This window comes from Aulonocara stuartgranti (genome assembly GCF_965226115.1).
Source record: "Aulonocara stuartgranti genome assembly, chromosome: 13".
Taxonomy (NCBI): Eukaryota; Metazoa; Chordata; class Actinopteri; order Cichliformes; family Cichlidae; genus Aulonocara; species Aulonocara stuartgranti.
Window position 1 is genome coordinate 13,210,487 of NC_138949.1, and position 15,525 is coordinate 13,226,011.

The 15,525-nt window shown below is 39.7% G+C and overlaps 3 protein-coding genes across 5 annotated transcripts; 2 read left to right on the forward strand and 1 right to left on the reverse strand.

Moving 5' to 3' along the window:
- Nucleotides 1–3,174: 3,174 nt before the first annotated feature.
- Nucleotides 3,175–5,237, forward strand: LOC309720378 (glycine N-acyltransferase-like). 2 transcript variants are annotated; one of them, XM_082557253.1, is made up of 5 exons: nt 3,175–3,386; nt 3,471–3,584; nt 3,669–3,777; nt 4,198–4,324; nt 4,401–5,237. In XM_082557253.1, the coding sequence occupies exons 1-5, from the start codon at nt 3,309–3,311 to the stop codon at nt 4,810–4,812; spliced, it is 840 nt and encodes a 279-aa protein (XP_082413379.1). In that variant the 5' UTR covers nt 3,175–3,308; the 3' UTR covers nt 4,813–5,237. The 2 variants fall into 2 exon arrangements, with proteins under 2 accessions (XP_082413379.1, XP_082413380.1); XM_082557254.1 differs by having other exon boundaries at nt 3,672–3,777.
- On the reverse strand, nt 4,911–6,752 carry LOC309720377 (mitochondrial genome maintenance exonuclease 1-like). The gene is made up of 5 exons (XM_082557252.1): nt 6,043–6,752; nt 5,723–5,951; nt 5,485–5,617; nt 5,241–5,371; nt 4,911–5,023 (listed from the first exon to the last, which is right to left on the reverse strand). Exons 1-5 carry the CDS (start codon nt 6,554–6,556, stop codon nt 5,002–5,004), a joined length of 1,029 nt encoding a protein of 342 aa, XP_082413378.1. The 5' UTR covers nt 6,557–6,752; the 3' UTR covers nt 4,911–5,001.
- Nucleotides 6,753–6,826: 74 nt separating this feature from the next.
- Nucleotides 6,827–14,316, forward strand: LOC309720376 (sorting nexin-5-like). 2 transcript variants are annotated; one of them, XM_082557250.1, is made up of 13 exons: nt 6,827–6,958; nt 8,811–8,915; nt 9,059–9,169; nt 9,396–9,517; nt 9,672–9,795; nt 10,808–10,903; nt 11,011–11,116; nt 11,209–11,284; nt 11,377–11,416; nt 11,497–11,583; nt 12,457–12,616; nt 12,719–12,804; nt 13,006–14,316. In XM_082557250.1, the coding sequence occupies exons 1-13, from the start codon at nt 6,842–6,844 to the stop codon at nt 13,054–13,056; spliced, it is 1,281 nt and encodes a 426-aa protein (XP_082413376.1). In that variant the 5' UTR covers nt 6,827–6,841; the 3' UTR covers nt 13,057–14,316. The 2 variants fall into 2 exon arrangements, with proteins under 2 accessions (XP_082413376.1, XP_082413377.1); XM_082557251.1 differs by lacking the exon at nt 6,827–6,958 and adding an exon at nt 6,971–7,295.
- The last annotated feature ends 1,209 nt before the right edge of the window (nt 14,317–15,525 follow it).

The following is a 15,525-nucleotide window of genomic DNA, read 5'->3' on the forward strand; positions in this document are numbered from 1 at the left end:
ACCTATGCATCAGGCGCTATAGGAATGCTTTACACGCTGCCAGAGCACAGAGGGAAAGGCTATGCCAAAATCCTGGTCAGCAGCTTGGCCAAGAGGAATCATGCACTGGGCTACCCAGTTTACAGCTTCATAGAAGAGGAGAACGCTGTGTCCTACAGGCTCTTTACAAACCTGGGCTTCACTGAAGATCCCTCTTACAGGGAAGCCTGGTTTGTAGTCAATGAATTTCAAATATTTCCATGAAGCACAGAATAAAAGTAAAAAAAAAAAATGCTACAGCTTTTTCTGTTCATAAGTTAAAGTCACAAGGTGAACTCAGTCTTTTAGAAAATAGTTGGAATAAAGACGATAGCCAGAATTTTGGGTTAATAGCTCTTTATTTGGCCCTCTTATTGCCCAGGAACATTTCTCTCGTTTATAAAAGGTGTGATCACTTTCACTTCTGGTCTGTCATCTATTTTGACTGTATGGGCTCTAAGTGTACAGTAAATCTCCTGGAAAAATTGCATTAAACCTGGACTGTAAAAATCAAAGAGTAAGTGAAGTAGGCGTTGATTGACAAAAATAATACAAACGTAGCAGTCCCAGACTGCGTACCACAGATAAAGATGATAATTACATGCATGTTCTGAGTGTTTGGATCCAGTAGGATCCACATCTGGATCTGAGTGAGTATGTGATTTCTTGGAGAAGACACTAATTCCTTGGGGCTTGCTTTGGGGTCAGAAAGGGCACCTGTAAGTAGCATTATTTTCAAGCTAACTTCTCCAAATTTCATTTTGATATATTTGTCATAATATGGTGTGAAATGTCCAATTTTCCCCTATTTCAGAATAGTAAAGAACCTTTCCACAACTTCCTGGATCAACTCCAAAAATAATCTTCTCTAAGTAGAATCAGTCCCCACCATTGATAACGTTTTGCTAAGAAACAATCAAATCAATCACATTACCTGCACAACAGTTTAAGGGGTTCACTACACCGGATCATTAACCTCAATCCGAGTTTTGGCCACTCTGTTGTGGAATTATCCCGATCTGCATAAAGACTTTCTTCCTGGGTTCCTGACACAACCCTTTGCATTTATCTGGCTAAATCAGCTGTGAATCATAAAAAACAACTAACAGTATAATTAAGTACAAACATTTCAAACTGAAGCTAATATGCTTCTAAAAATGGGGACAGTTTAGTACTTCATTAAAAACTGAGGGGAGCAAATAAAGCTAACTTGTCTGTGTAACCATGAGGTAGGCAAGACTGGAAGGTTCTCTCCTGTCTGTTGACCAAGGCTTGAGGAACCAGTTAATGTTCCCATCTGAGTAAATATGAGACAGTTATGTGATCTGCTGGTGAGGACAGCTGAGCGGGGTTAATTATGTTATAAGCGGAGTAATGAGGTGGAAGAAATTTATTTTATTTGGCAGCTTTATAAGCCAAAGCAGGGTCACCAAATTCAGTAAGGTGACCCAATAAAATGATTCCCCAGGCAATGAGGCTTACAATCAAACAACACAGGAGCCATAAGATTTAACAAAAAGAACAATGAAAGTCGCTCTTGATGTTTGCTGGCTTGTATAACAATGATTAGCAAAAGTGTATCCTTCACAACTTCTCCTTTTCTTCTGCTGTTCAATAAAGAAGTGGTCTGTTGTTGGATGTCTTTCCCACGTATGATGCGCATTAATTTGCAAGTAATACTATCCATGGTTTTCCAAAGTAAAAGACATTTAATTGTTATCTTGGTGTCATTTATTACTGCTTCACGCACAAACACAAACACGCACACGCTGTACTTGCGTGTTCTCATTTATTTTCACCTGGTTAATCTAGGTTTAGGTACAGCACTTTTTAAAGTCCACTTTCTTTTTTTATCATTAAAATAAAGGGTTCAGATTCCTGAGAGAGGGTTTAGGGTCTCAGTGTTTTGGTGAAGTATTAGAGGCTACACCTGGATTTACCCGTGGTCTCCAGGAAAAACCAAACAAACTGTGACTGTATTTAAAACTTTACAAATATAAAATTAATGAGCAACATGGACGTTGAGCGTTGGTGGTGGTGGTGACAATGATTATCGTACGTTCTCTTCAATTATACGTCTTGAAAGTGCGAATCACGACAACCTCAGCCTGGAGGAAAAGTCCAGTTAGCGTTTACGTCCACTTCACATCACTTCCGCGATTTCCAGAGTTTCACACACTGATTTGATTTACATGAGCGCACAAATGTCTTTGGAACTGTCAAAAGATCATATTTGATCATATCATATCTGAAACTGAGCAGAAGAGATATTTATCTCGGTCACAGCAGAGTCCACAGGGAGTTTCATGTGCTTTAAATAACTATTTACATTGATTCCCCACTAACAGCCTGCTATGTCTCAGTATGAACAAGAACCACAATAGATTTCAGCTTACTCAGCCTGCAGTCACGAATGTCATGCCACTGTTGCCTTCAATGTGTCTTTTGTGTCCCTTTTCTCACACATACACTCCCGGAGATGTGTCAGCAACTTCCCCTACTCCTCTGCTGTGCAAGAAGTCGTCCATTGTTTTGTTTTTTCTGTAATCTCTTTTTTCTTTTTAGGTATGCCTTGCCAGTAAAATGCTGGAATATTGAAAGGATAGCATCAAATCAGTTTCCTGTTCTCAGCTGACAGGAGTGACACCTGGTGTGGTCTTGTGCCGCACAAGCCCATCTACTTCAAGGTTTGATGTGTTGCATGTTGCATACTGTGACTGTAATGAGTTATTTGAATCATTTCTTTCATCCAATCAAATCAAAGCAGGCTGGATATATCCCTTTAACCTCGGGCATCAACAAGATAGCTGCTGCTCACTAGATGTTGGTGGTGTAGAATATTATATTTTTTTATTTGTTTATTTTTATATATAACTTATATTGGTAATTGAAGTTAAACATAGACGGCTAGGGACATGGCATTTTAGGCTACATGTGCTTGAAAAAAAAAGTTTAAAAATCTGTGAATATTGTAAAAAATTAAATAATGGCCAGTTTCTGTCATGGTGGAACATCATGACAGAAACATCACTCGTGTACCTAATAAAGCGGTCGTGTACATTCAAAATATCTTTAAACGTCACAAATCTGAAAGTTAATCAACAAGTTTTTATGTGGGGGCGGGTTTTTTGTGCCTCCTCTTCAACTTTAAGCCTCGAAAGTGCGAATCACAACCTCAGCCTTTAGAAACAATCCCAGCTAACGTTTCCGTCGTCGTGTAGACCCCCGACTTCCGATCACTTCCGCGATTTACCGAACTGTACGCTTCATTTTTTCCTGAGTGGAGAAAAATGGCTTTTGAGTTGTCCGAAGATCAGTTAAAAACAGCGGAAAACGAGCTGAAGAAATATTTACCCATGTCGCAGCAAGTATGCTCGGTTAAATCTGTTATATGTTTATTTCTACAAGGAGCTGAATGTACTGCAAATAACCAACTACTGAATTAATTTAAGGTTTACGGTTTCCTGGTGATCAGAAACAGAGTCAGATCCGACCCTGTACGCCGGGTTTTAGTGGACAAGTGGCCACAGTTCCGCGTCATTATGTGCAAACCACAGGTTGAACAGGTACTGTCTGTGCAGGGGGGGCTTGCGTGCACACAATACATTGTTTAAATGCCAATACAGATCACGTGTCTATTTTTCTTCCAGAAGAGTGACCTCTTCAAAGATACACTGCTTTTTGCAACTGATGCTGCTGTTCTAGAAGAAATCCTCAGCAAGTCATCTGTTATTGACTGGAGCAAGTACTTTTGTGTTGGTAATGGCAACAAGCTCTCTTATTGTTTGCATTGTTACTGAATCAGTTCAAACTGTTTATTCGCTGGCTCCCACACTGCAGCCCTACATATGGTCACTGAAGTCTATTACTGCAAGTGATTTTCAATGAAATAATTAGACCAGCCAATGAAAAGTCATCCTAATGCCTGGTGTTTATGTACTTCTACCTTCAAAGTGGAATTATATCTTTCAAAATGGTATTGTCTTTCATTGTGTTCAAAGTGTTATGGTATGTCATTTAGTGATAGAAAGATATGGCACTGCAAAACAAAAAAAGTTGGGACACATCTATGGTTAAACTTTGCACTTCCCATGTTGGGAGCAAGTTAATCTTTAATAAATCATGTTTTAAGACAAAAACAGGTTCACATGTATAAGGTTTTGATTACTTGTGTTAAAGGAACCAGTGTTTCCCACACTGAGATATTCAAAGCAGTGGCATCAGCAAAGGGTGTACCCTGTAAAAGAGTGGCAAAATGTTACTTGATGACATTGGAAGATGTGAGCAGGCTTCCTCCTGTTGACAGGTATTATTTACACATACGCATAATTATAACTTTTACGTCCTGATAATAATACAAGCTTTGCTCTGTTCCATGTCAGTTCAGGGATCTCAGTCAGCTCTCTTGATGAATCGCACATTGGCTTGGTGAGCCAAACGTGGAAGTTTGGAAAGGACGATGTGGCCGTTGGTCTGATCCGCAACATGATTGCAAACTTCCCCTCCTGCTGCGTGCTGGATGCTGAAGGAAAGCCTGTATCCTGGATTCTGACCTATGCATCAGGCGCTATAGGAATGCTTTACACGCTGCCAGAGCACAGAGGGAAAGGCTATGCCAAAATCCTGGTCAGCAGCTTGGCCAAGAGGAATCATGCACTGGGCTACCCAGTTTACAGCTTCATAGAAGAGGAGAACGCTGTGTCCTACAGGCTCTTTGCAAACCTGGGCTTCACTGAAGATCCCTCTTACAGGGAAGCCTGGTTTAGAGTAAATGAATTTCAAATATTTCAATGAGGGACAGAGTAGAAGTAAAACAAAATTATGCTACACCTTTTTCTGTTAATAAGTTACAGTCACAACGTGAGCAAATTCTGTTAGAAAATAGTTGGAATAAATATAGTAGCTAGATTTATGGGTTAATAGCTCTTTTTTTTGGCCCTCTTATTGCTCTGGAATATGCTTGATTTTTTTTGTCTCTACAGCTTATCTCTTTTCTGCACTGGATCTGAAATGAAGAAGGAAAAAACATGAAATTATTTGCACTACAAATGAGCATAAGAATGTAATTCAGTGCTTAACGTCCAGCATCCAGACACAAACTCAATCTTTTGGTGGCATTTGTGATTTTTGTAACTGTAATTACTTCATATACATATATTGTAAAATTTATATACAATGTGACAAAATGTAGTAAAATGAGAAACTGCTCTTGACTGCTTTACCTTTGTTCTGTGAATTCTTCGAGTCGTAGCAGCCATGTTTTCCAGTACTCCAACATCAGCTCTGAGTTGAGCTGGTGAGCATGGGCAGGAGAGCCATCCTTGTATGCCACAACAATGAGTCCATTTTCAACCTGCAGCAGGAACAGATCAGCAGCACACAGTAATCACAAAGATATATTTTGAACAGTGCAACCTTTGTAAAAAAAAATACAAGCTAATCACATCATTTATCTTAGTAGATCACCTGGTACTTGTAGTTGGCATCACTGTTCAAAGCCCCAGCATAGGCCGCCACTTGAAGAGGGTTATCGTACGTGTTGCTTAGGAACGGTTTGGGTTTATCAGAAGTTTTCCAGTCAATAACACATAGTACACCCCTGCAGGAAAAAGTTTGAATGAGTCAAGTTAAGGAAATTAGTTTAAAAAAAGATAAATAACTCAAGCCTGGTGTGGAAAAGAGGTCTGGAAATCAGTTTTTTCACCTGTAGCGAGCAACGCAATCCACAACTCCCAGGTAGTTCAGTGTTTCATGCTGTACGGTGCTTTCTATAGCTCTCACCGCTCGGATGTCCTCCAGGATGTCAGAGACACTCTGCATGTATCCCTGTACCTCAGGTGGATACTCTGAAGGACTTCTAGCCTTCCATGTTGCATGTGAAGTAAGAACATCCTCCAAGGCTGAATGGAAAAGCTTCCCTTGCCTAAATAAATCTGTTTTTAAGTACAACAAAAAGACAGAGTCACTTTTTCATTTGATCTCACCACATTCACACTAAGATAACTCAAGTCTTTCATATCTTACTTTGGCTGTATGCTTTGAAGCCTTCCTCTCCAAGCTCCGCAATCATTTTCTTCCTCCACCTCTCCAGGTAGAAGAGCTGGTCTGGGGAGAGGGTCTGCTGAAGGATGCGGGTCACGCTTGGTACCAGAGACCTGCCTTGCCCTCTGTTTAACAAAATCCGAGCTGGAGGTCCTGACTCTGGCTCTTCTGTTTCTATAGGTTCTTGACAGTCTAAGAATGGATGAAGGACTTTAGGTACCCTCGTCTTTGCGATTGTAGGAGTCTGGGCTTTGACAACAGGTCCATACATTTGGTCATCTTCCGCTTGGAGGGTCTCCGGAGTTTGAGAACTTACCCTGGTCGACATGACGGACTTCACGAGAGAAGAGTAGCGCTCTGTGTCCACTGAACTGTACGGACTGCGTCTTTTTGACGATCGTAAACAATGATAAGCAGAAAAGTGGCTCACGGGGAGGGAGGTGCTTTGAGGTACAATGATGCCTCTGACGCATAAAACTCGTTTAAAAGTGAACATTCTGGAGACTTTCACACAATTGGCCAACAAGGCGATATCTTATTGGCTAAATTACTACAGGCGACTACAGCGGGCCTGAAGCTTCAAAGTATATTTAAGGATTTTGTATTTATTTTCACCACCGGTGGTACTTGCCCCAACATGTTCTCATGTGACTCCAAACAAATCGGACAGTTTCTGAACGACGCGCCTTTTCGTTACACAATATCCTGTAGCTGGGAAATGGAGTTCCGAGCGGTGCTTTCAACGAATAAACTCACGACCTTATAAACTACGTTACCCATAATGTGCGGTGTAACATCAAAATACATCCGTCGAATTATTTACTCTGCCGCACAGTTGACTGAGCTGTCCTTTTACTTTTTTTGTTCGTTAGTACGCAACTGTCCGTTACTTAAAAAGGTGTGACACTGCTGTTTATAAAAAAAATAAGTTATCACAATGCCCGTGCTTTATGAAAACTTTTTACAGGAGTGTGATGCGATTGAGTAAGCGAAGAGCCAATCGTAGCGTTTGTAAATTCCTACACTGTCCAGTCATATTCATGTGAGGCGGGATTGAATTTGTCGTCACTGGGATGTGGGCGAAAAAACGTTTTGACAGTTCGTTTTGGTAGCTAACTAGCCACCAGAGAGTTCGCTTCCTGCAAATAGTTGTGTTATTCTAGTGATCGTCTTCCTGGCATTCTTTCGATTTGAGTGCCATTATGACATCAATAGATGAAAACAGTAAAGAAAAGGTAGGTTAAACCTTTCGTAGCAATAAAAATTGCATTAATAGTCAGCACCAAGATAGCTAACGTTAACGATTGCTTTCTGGCTAAGTTATTGAGTTCTTTTCGTTCTACATAACGATAGCCTCCGGCTAACGCTAGCCAACAGTTTATTGACGAGACTGTCAGGAACGGTATTTTAAAACTCCTGGTTGGGGTGGGGATTTTGTTTTCTAATAAAATTTGTTGCAGCGAACGCGTCTAAACATGCAACACATTGCGACAGAAAAGTCGCTTAGCCGGTGCTAAATTCTGACTCCCCCACCTCCTCCGCGTAATTCAACGCTTATAATAAAAAGACGGTAATTTTCGGCTAGGCACCAATGTCATGAATGTGGCGCTTCTGCTGTTTTTTGTGTCCAACAAACTGGTGTATTCAGCTGCTGTGCAGCACAAAGCTCAGTGGCATCGCAGTGTGGTCTGTATGTGAAGTTTTTTTTTCTGCTGTTTTGACAGATGCTAATTAAACCTCACAGTAACTTTGACAGATGTAGCTTGTGGTGCTGCTGAATCATACCATTTATGTCAGTCGAGTTAGACTGCTAAAAAATAAATAAAAATAAAAAATACCAAAGTAGCATTAAAACCTCATCACAAGTTGCAACAAAACCTGAGGAAATGCAGGAATTTTAGATGGCTATATCTTATAAACTGTCAGTAAAGTGTAACACGTCGCTTCGTCCAGCAAGACTGTAAATGATGAGATATGTTTACTCTTTATTTACCAAGGGTGTGGGCCTAGTTTTTAAGCTCAAGCAGGACTAGCGCATCTGGAGGCACAGTTCTGTACACTTGTCTTGAATCCCTGTGCATTTTAGATAAAATGTTTAGTTCTTTTTTAAAATTGATAATGTCTATAGATTGAGCTCAGTAGATTTCATAGTTGCTTTCATTCGGTTTGTATCTTAATTCCATGTTGGGTGTTGAATCAGGATGAATGCTTTGGGCTCAGCACTGTATCTGCTTACAATATGCCTCAGAGATGTTTGTATATTGTGAAGTTGCAGCCACTGAGGATTTGTAGAAGTGCTTTAGTGGCAAGTTTTTACTGGTACTGTTGCAGTTGGGAAATATGAAACATGAGCAAATGAGATTGTTTGTGCCCGTTGCATAAAATATTTATATCCAATACAAAGAAATAGTCAGCGAAGTGACCCTAGAGTTATTGAGGTCTGTTGATTACCAAATCGAGCTGAAAGAATGTGTATTGGTAGACACATACGATTCTCTGTGGACACTTCTCGTTTTCCAAATGCAAAATCTCAGTCTTTTGATGAGTATTATTAAGCCATCTTTTAAAAATACAGGATTCAATAAGCTCTGCCTGTCTTATTGTCGAGCTACACAAACCAAACATCAGGGGTAATAAGTCAAAAATGGCAAGAACTGTTGAATATGTCCTAAAAGCAATGTTTAAAAACCAAATGACTTCACACACAAAAGCAATGTGTTTATGTTTTTTGGTCTGTTATTTCTCCTCAGTTGCGCTCTGTGTCTGTGGACCTAAACCATGATGCCTCTCTTCTTATTGACATTCCCGATGCACTCTGTGAAAGAGACAAAGTCAAGTTTACAGTTCATACAAAGGTAAAAAGGAAAAGAATGTTTGTGTCTCAACAGTGAGAAAGAACAACGTTTAAACTTAATCCTAGCCTTTAATCCCTTCTATAATAGTGTTTGCTGATATGTTGTCAGTAATATTTACAAAGTGCTATTAACTGTTTTCCCAGACCACACTGAGCTCTTTCCAGAAGCCGGATTTCTCTGTTCCCAGGCAGCATGAAGATTTCATCTGGTTACATGACACTCTGGTGGAGACGGAGGATTATGCTGGCCTAATAGTGCGTAGAACTATTTACAGAGATGGCTCACACCCAGAGACAGAAGCTGTTGATTTCACAGTTCAACTTAACTTTTAAATCGTTTGCACTCAGAAACCAACAGAAACCATAAACGCAAACTTAAATTCCAAAAGTATAAAATAGACTTTTTTTCTCTTTTTTTGAAGCCTCACAACCATTTAACTATCAGTGAAAATTTATTTGTTTCCTGATTCATTATTCACAGATTCCACCAGCACCCCCGAAGCCTGACTTTGACAGCCCAAGAGACAAGATGCACAAGCTGGGGGAAGGTGAAGCCACTATGACCAAAGAGGAGTACACTAAAATGAAACAGGAGCTGGAGGCGTGAGTGCGACACTCAAATCAAAAAACTGGATTTTTCTTTGTATCCTTTTATCTTCATGGCATGCTAGATTTCTATTAGCAAGCTACGTATGTAAAATATTGTCCACTTCACCAAAAATGTCCATGTAATATATTCTGTTTTGTATTTTTTTAGTGAATACCTGGCCGTCTTTAAGAAAACTGTCCAAGTGCATGAAATCTTCCTGCAGAGACTGTCTTCTCACCCTGTTTTAAGCAAAGACAGAAACTTCCAGATTTTCTTGGAGTATGACCAGGATGTGAGTTCCTCTTAGTGCTGACTTCCTTTCACGGGTTATTCGTTGGAAAGAGAGGAAGTAGAGTTTATGACACATGGTTTGCATCCTGCTGTGATCAGCACACTTATCTGTGTGGTCTGTCAGTAGCAGCAGCCATAGAGTTCAGATAAGTGTTAAATATTCTGTATACAATTTTTAGAAATGTCTATGCAAAGTAATGAAATGTTGGTAGATTCACAAATAATACTAAAGTCTTGGGCTTGAACTATTGATTATTTAAGTAAACATGTAGTTTGTCCCATCAATTAATTGGATAAAAATACTTCTGTCATTATTAATGAGGAATAACAAATAATCAAAAAAGAAATATCACAATATCACTGCTCATTGGTTTTTATTTTAGAAATTGTAATTTTAATAGCACTTAATACAATTGAATTCATAAATAATTTTTTATATTTATGGTAATCTAAGTCTGTAGAATAATGTCATTTAAGCCCTGAAACAAATATTGTCTAGTACACCCCATGCTCCCCCTTAGACACACCCCTGCTTGCTGCAGGTATCGCTGTGATAGAAAGTAGGACAGCTGCCATCAGCCTTCAGCAGCTGCATAATTTAAACATCATGTCACACTAAGCTAACGGTTCACCTGCACACATACACTTTTATTTTAACTTCTGTAGCTTTACTGTAAATAAATCCTGTGTAAAACAAATGGCGGTGAATGGGGGCAGCTACAGAGTTCTCTTTTCTTTACACTGGAGCTTTGTTGAACAAGCAGTTTGATGAGGGACTCCCGCCAGCTTTTTCCTAATAAAGGTTTTAATGGGGAGTGCAGTGGTCGCTAACGATAACAGCTCCGCTTCTGTTCTTCAACGTGTGTAGACGCTCCATGTCAAACTACTTACATGGTACTCAATGAATCATTGCAGCCTTATTTCAGTCCTTATTTTTCAAAGCATCATATATAAAGTTCTCATTAATAAATTACAGAATTATTGATTACTGTGTTCAAATTCTGTCATTTTAGCTCAGTGTGAGGCGAAAAAATGCAAAGGAAATGTTTGGAGGATTCTTTAAAAACATGGTAAAGTCAGCTGATGAAGTCCTTATCTCAGGAGTAAAGGTGAGACTTATGCACAGTCTGCTTGCAGTTAATGTTGGATAGTGTCCCACGTGAAGCATTATAGCCACTTCTTTAATGACTTTTGTGTCTTTCTGTTTCGCCTGCAGGAAGTTGATGACTTTTTTGAGCAGGAAAAAACCTTCTTGCTTGACTATTACAGCAAGATCAAAGATTCCACTGCCAAAGCAGAGAAAATGACCCGTGCACACAAAAGTATGTCATGTTTATCTTAGAGCATTTACTCGGTTTGGATGATTTAATTTATGTGTGCAATTTTCTACATTTTGATATTTCTCTTGTTACAGATATTGCAGATGATTATATTCACATTTCTGCCACTCTGAACAGTCTCGCAGCTGATGATATGACAGCAAATAAGAAGTGAGTGCAACACGTGAAATATGTGTTATTACACAGATGTAGAGCATGGCTCTGTGTGACATTGTAGTGATTTCTTTTCTTTTTTCCTGCAGAAATCTTGAGAAGCTGTCAGACTTGTTTGAGAAGTTTAGAGTAAGTAGAGCTTTAACTAATAACAAGCAGTGACACTTACTCTGCTCTGGTTTAGTTTGAACATAATATTGTCTCTGCAGAAAGTGGAGGGAAGAGTGGCGTCTGACCAGGACCTAAAACTCACAGAGCTGCTGAGATACTACATGAGAGACATCCAAGCTGCTAAGGTGAGACATGTTCATCTTCTGTCTTCACACAGCTTGGACAGATTTATAACCATTGTGCCCAGTCGCTGTATCTCTCACTCTATATACATTTAATGGCCACTTTATAAGGTGCAGCTGTTCAACTGCTCATTAATATTAACAAATAACCATCTTGGCATTTACCGAAAACTGTGCTAAAAAGAGAAAATATCCCACGAGTGGGAATTCCCCCGGTGAATATGGCTTGGTAACCCAGAGAGTTACTCAAACAGTCACTCCTTACAATTAAGATGCGCAGAAGAGCATCTCTGAATGCACAGCACATCAAACCTTAAAGCAAATGGGCAACAGCAGCAGAAAGCTCCAGTGGGTGCCACTCATGTCACCTCAGAACAGGAAATTGAGGCTGCAGTTCACACAGGCTCACCGAATCGGTCAATAGATGACTGGAAAGTAGGCTGGTCTGATGAGTCACAATTTCTGCCGCGACCATCAGATGGTAGGGTCAGAATTTGGTGTAAACTACATAAAGGCAAGGATCCGTCCTGCCTTGAATCAGCGGTTCAGGCTGTTGGTGGTGTAATGGTGCGAGGGATATTTTCTTGGTACTCTTTGGGAACCCATCCTCTGATGGCCACTTTCAGCAGGAGAGCACACCATGTCACTAAGCACAAGTAATCGCAAACTACTTTCCTCAGTATGTGAAAGAGTTGAAAGAAACTATAGATGAGGAATGCACTTCCTGCTTTCTGTGAATTAAACTCAATATTGTCCATGCCTTTTTATAACAGTAACAATTTGAATATTGTAAAATGTTGCATGTTGAAGGGCTTCTTTAGGTCTACTGCCAAACTTTTATTCATCTCGTAAAACTATTTCTAACATGGTTTTTAGGACCTTCTGTACAGACGAGCCCGGGCGTTGGCTGACTACGAGAACTCTAACAAAGCTTTGGATAAGGCCCGACTGAAGAGCAAGGATATTCCCCAGGCGGAGGAACACCAGCGGCAGTGCCTGCAGAAATTTGACAAGCTCTCAGAATCTGGGAAGAAAGGTGTGTGTGTTCATGCGTAACCAATGCAGACTGCCTCTGTACTCGTTTCTTTGTGTCTAAAGTGACATTTTCTTTTTAAACTCCGCAATCTTATCCTGACAGAACTCACCAGTTTCAAGGGCAGACGAGTCGTGGCCTTCAGAAAGAACTTCATAGAGATGGCTGAGCTTGAGATAAAGCACGCCAAGGTGAGCAGCAAAGTAAAGGAAGATGCATATGTACTATCATCTTTTCCCTTCAACGCTCCAAGAGACAAATGGCAAAATTTTAATAAAGACAAATATTTAAGTAAAAAAAAAAAGTTATAAATAGCTTACATGTCATTACAAGCATGTGATACAAAGCTTTGCTCAAGCCCAATGAATGTTCTGTTGCTTTTGTGTCCACAGAACAGCGTGGCTCTATTGCAGGGTTGCATCGAGCTGCTCAAGAGCAACTGATGCGCTGAAGTATTCCTGTGCTGCCATCACAAAGTGACCAGTCAAAGAACGGAAACTGGGCGTCCCCGGGGGAGGGGGCCTTGCATGGACATGAATCTCAGCTCTGTGCCCGCTCTCGCCTGGATCTGATGCCACTTTTAAACCCTGCACAAGATTAAGTGTCTTGTATGCACAGTGTCTTCATGTTTACAGAGTCCCTGTCCTCTGGTCTGTGGTCCAACCTTTTCCATTAATTTAAGGAAGTCTAGCTCAATGTGAATGGCTCCAGAAGAGAATGTGGCGGCCCAACATCAAGGTCTTCCATATTTTTTTGCAGCATCAAATCATTTTGGGGTTTTTTTGTTTTGATTTTTTACCTTAAACACATATTATATTTCTTGCCTTTCGATCATGTTTCTGCCTTCATTTCCTCCACTCTAACCTCTTTCTTTATATATACTTTTACACAACTTTAAAATACTTAGATAATCATTTCCACATAATTGATTGATTTATAATTTATGTGTTTTCTCTTTTGGGGCTTTTATTTTTTGTTAATTAAACAGTTTTACAGAAACAAAACCGATGCCTGGAAAAAAACATCCTCATGCTCTGCATTCCTGGGCTCTGAGATTAGTGAACAGCCAAACCAACCCTCTAGTAAGAAAACTCATGACTCACATAGAAGATAATACAGAAAATCGTAGTGTACGAAAATAGCTGAACTTCTCCTCAGGAATTGGATTGGTTTCCCGCATTCTGGTTTGTAAGACGTGGCCTGAAATCTCACAGTTATCAAAGATGTGGGATGGAGTCAAATAGTAGGCTGTTTGAGCATAGAGCATAGAAAAGTATACATTTATAGTTTTGGTTTCATTTAAAGACACTCATTGTCGCTGCACCTGCCTGTTTACTCCCGCTGTGTCCATTGCTTATTCCTTTTCAGTTTGCGGTTATTTTATCTTTATTTACTTTTTCCGATTTGTTACTGATAGTTTCACGGAGACCTCCTATATTTTCCTGATCCCCTCAACAGTTTGTTTGGAAAAAAATAAAATGGAATAATAATGAAAGATGCACTAAGCTGAAAACTACTTTACAATCACGACCAGGCTTGGTGAAGTGTTAAAAATGCATTATAGTTTTTTAAGAAATTGAATGTATTTCTAATGGATTCCAGCTGTGTGAATTCCTTCACATGATGTTTTTTCATACAGAACATTAGCATTTTATAAAATTCTTATTAAGGCTGTTTAATAAACCCTACTTTCCCAAATTTCATCTTGGTTTTTTGTTTTTATGCCACACATGCAGTCTCTTACTTCGATCCTTACTATTCTCCACTCACGTACCAAGAGCCTGAAGCTCTTCCACTACTACCTCTAGGTGGCACTGTCAGCATTTCTACGGTGTCCTTGAAGTTACACACAGCTGTATGCACGTTTGTGTTAAATCCATCGACCACAGTGGATCCTGCAATTGGACGGTATCGTGTATTAGGTAACCTTTGAGGAAATGCCAGGGGGCTTATGGGAATTACCATGACCAACGTGCTCACTGTGTGACCTACTTTAGCAGTTGCACAAAGCAACGTACAGCTCAGGTAGAACTACCAACATTTTGTGTAACAGGTCAAGGACTTATTGCTAGTATGCAATGCACTCAGTAAATTTTTTTTTTTTTTTAAACCCAAAAAATTTAAAGCCATTATTATGATGAACATCCTAATGGATAATACAGATTCTTTAACGAAGCTTTTGCTGTTGGAGTTGTAGAAAAGCAGAATTGCAATGATAATGCACGTAGAGTCTACTCATACATCCGTGGGGGATCTGTCAATATTAGACAGCCCCAGTCTTTCAGTCACAGTGACCTGTAAGGTTCGCGCTAGTCACTGATTGGTTAAAACAGCTGACTGTAGCCAATGACATTATAACAAATAATCAGTACAAACAAAGGAGCCTGCCAGCTGTGGTAAGAGCAAACAGGATTTAGAAGTGCAGCATCAAAGAGTTAAAGCAAGACCTGCCTTTGGAACAAGATGAGATTAAAAAAAAAAAGGCATAGATGTTAACCGTAGACGTGTGTTTAAGGTTGCCAAAGAAGAGACATTTGCTTATGTGGGGTTAAAGTCCCTTCACCACAGCTACAGAGCTACATGAAACAGAAAAGTATCAGTCCTAAATTTAGTCTATTCATGTTCTCTTTGTGCAGCTCCACTGATCTGATAAGTCACCTCAGAAACAAAACCGTTGGAGAAAAGGACGCACTGTGTGAAATTTGGCTGCGTAAACCGGTGTAAAAAAGATAAATGGTGTTTGCTTCAAAGATAGACTGTAGTTAGATGATTTTGTGAATTTCTGTATCTCCTCCTAGGCAAACTTAGATCATTTACAGGCTGTGATAAGAAATGGGTTTTGTGCATTCTTAGAACTTCTGGATAGATTGTTAGTGATTTGCCAGTAATAATTTATTCAGTACCATCTTTAT

Coding starts and splice junctions, on each gene's coding strand:
- LOC309720378 (XM_082557253.1), top strand. CDS start 3,309: ATGGCTTTTGAGTTGTCCGAAGATCAGTTAAAAACAGCGGAAAACGAG. Junction 3,778..4,197: donor GAGCAAGTACTTTTGTGTTG/GTAATGGCAACA, acceptor CTTGTGTTAAAG/GAACCAGTGTTTCCCACACT. Junction 4,325..4,400: donor AGGCTTCCTCCTGTTGACAG/GTATTATTTACA, acceptor GTTCCATGTCAG/TTCAGGGATCTCAGTCAGCT.
- LOC309720376 (XM_082557250.1), top strand. CDS start 6,842: ATGTGCGGTGTAACATCAAAATACATCCGTCGAATTATTTACTCTGCC. Junction 9,170..9,395: donor AGGATTATGCTGGCCTAATA/GTGCGTAGAACT, acceptor CATTATTCACAG/ATTCCACCAGCACCCCCGAA. Junction 11,584..12,456: donor GAGACATCCAAGCTGCTAAG/GTGAGACATGTT, acceptor CATGGTTTTTAG/GACCTTCTGTACAGACGAGC.
- LOC309720377 (XM_082557252.1), bottom strand. CDS start 6,556: ATGTTCACTTTTAAACGAGTTTTATGCGTCAGAGGCATCATTGTACCT. Junction 5,618..5,722: donor GATTGCGTTGCTCGCTACAG/GTGAAAAAACTG, acceptor TTTTTCCTGCAG/GGGTGTACTATGTGTTATTG. Junction 5,024..5,240: donor GAAGAATTCACAGAACAAAG/GTAAAGCAGTCA, acceptor TCTTCATTTCAG/ATCCAGTGCAGAAAAGAGAT.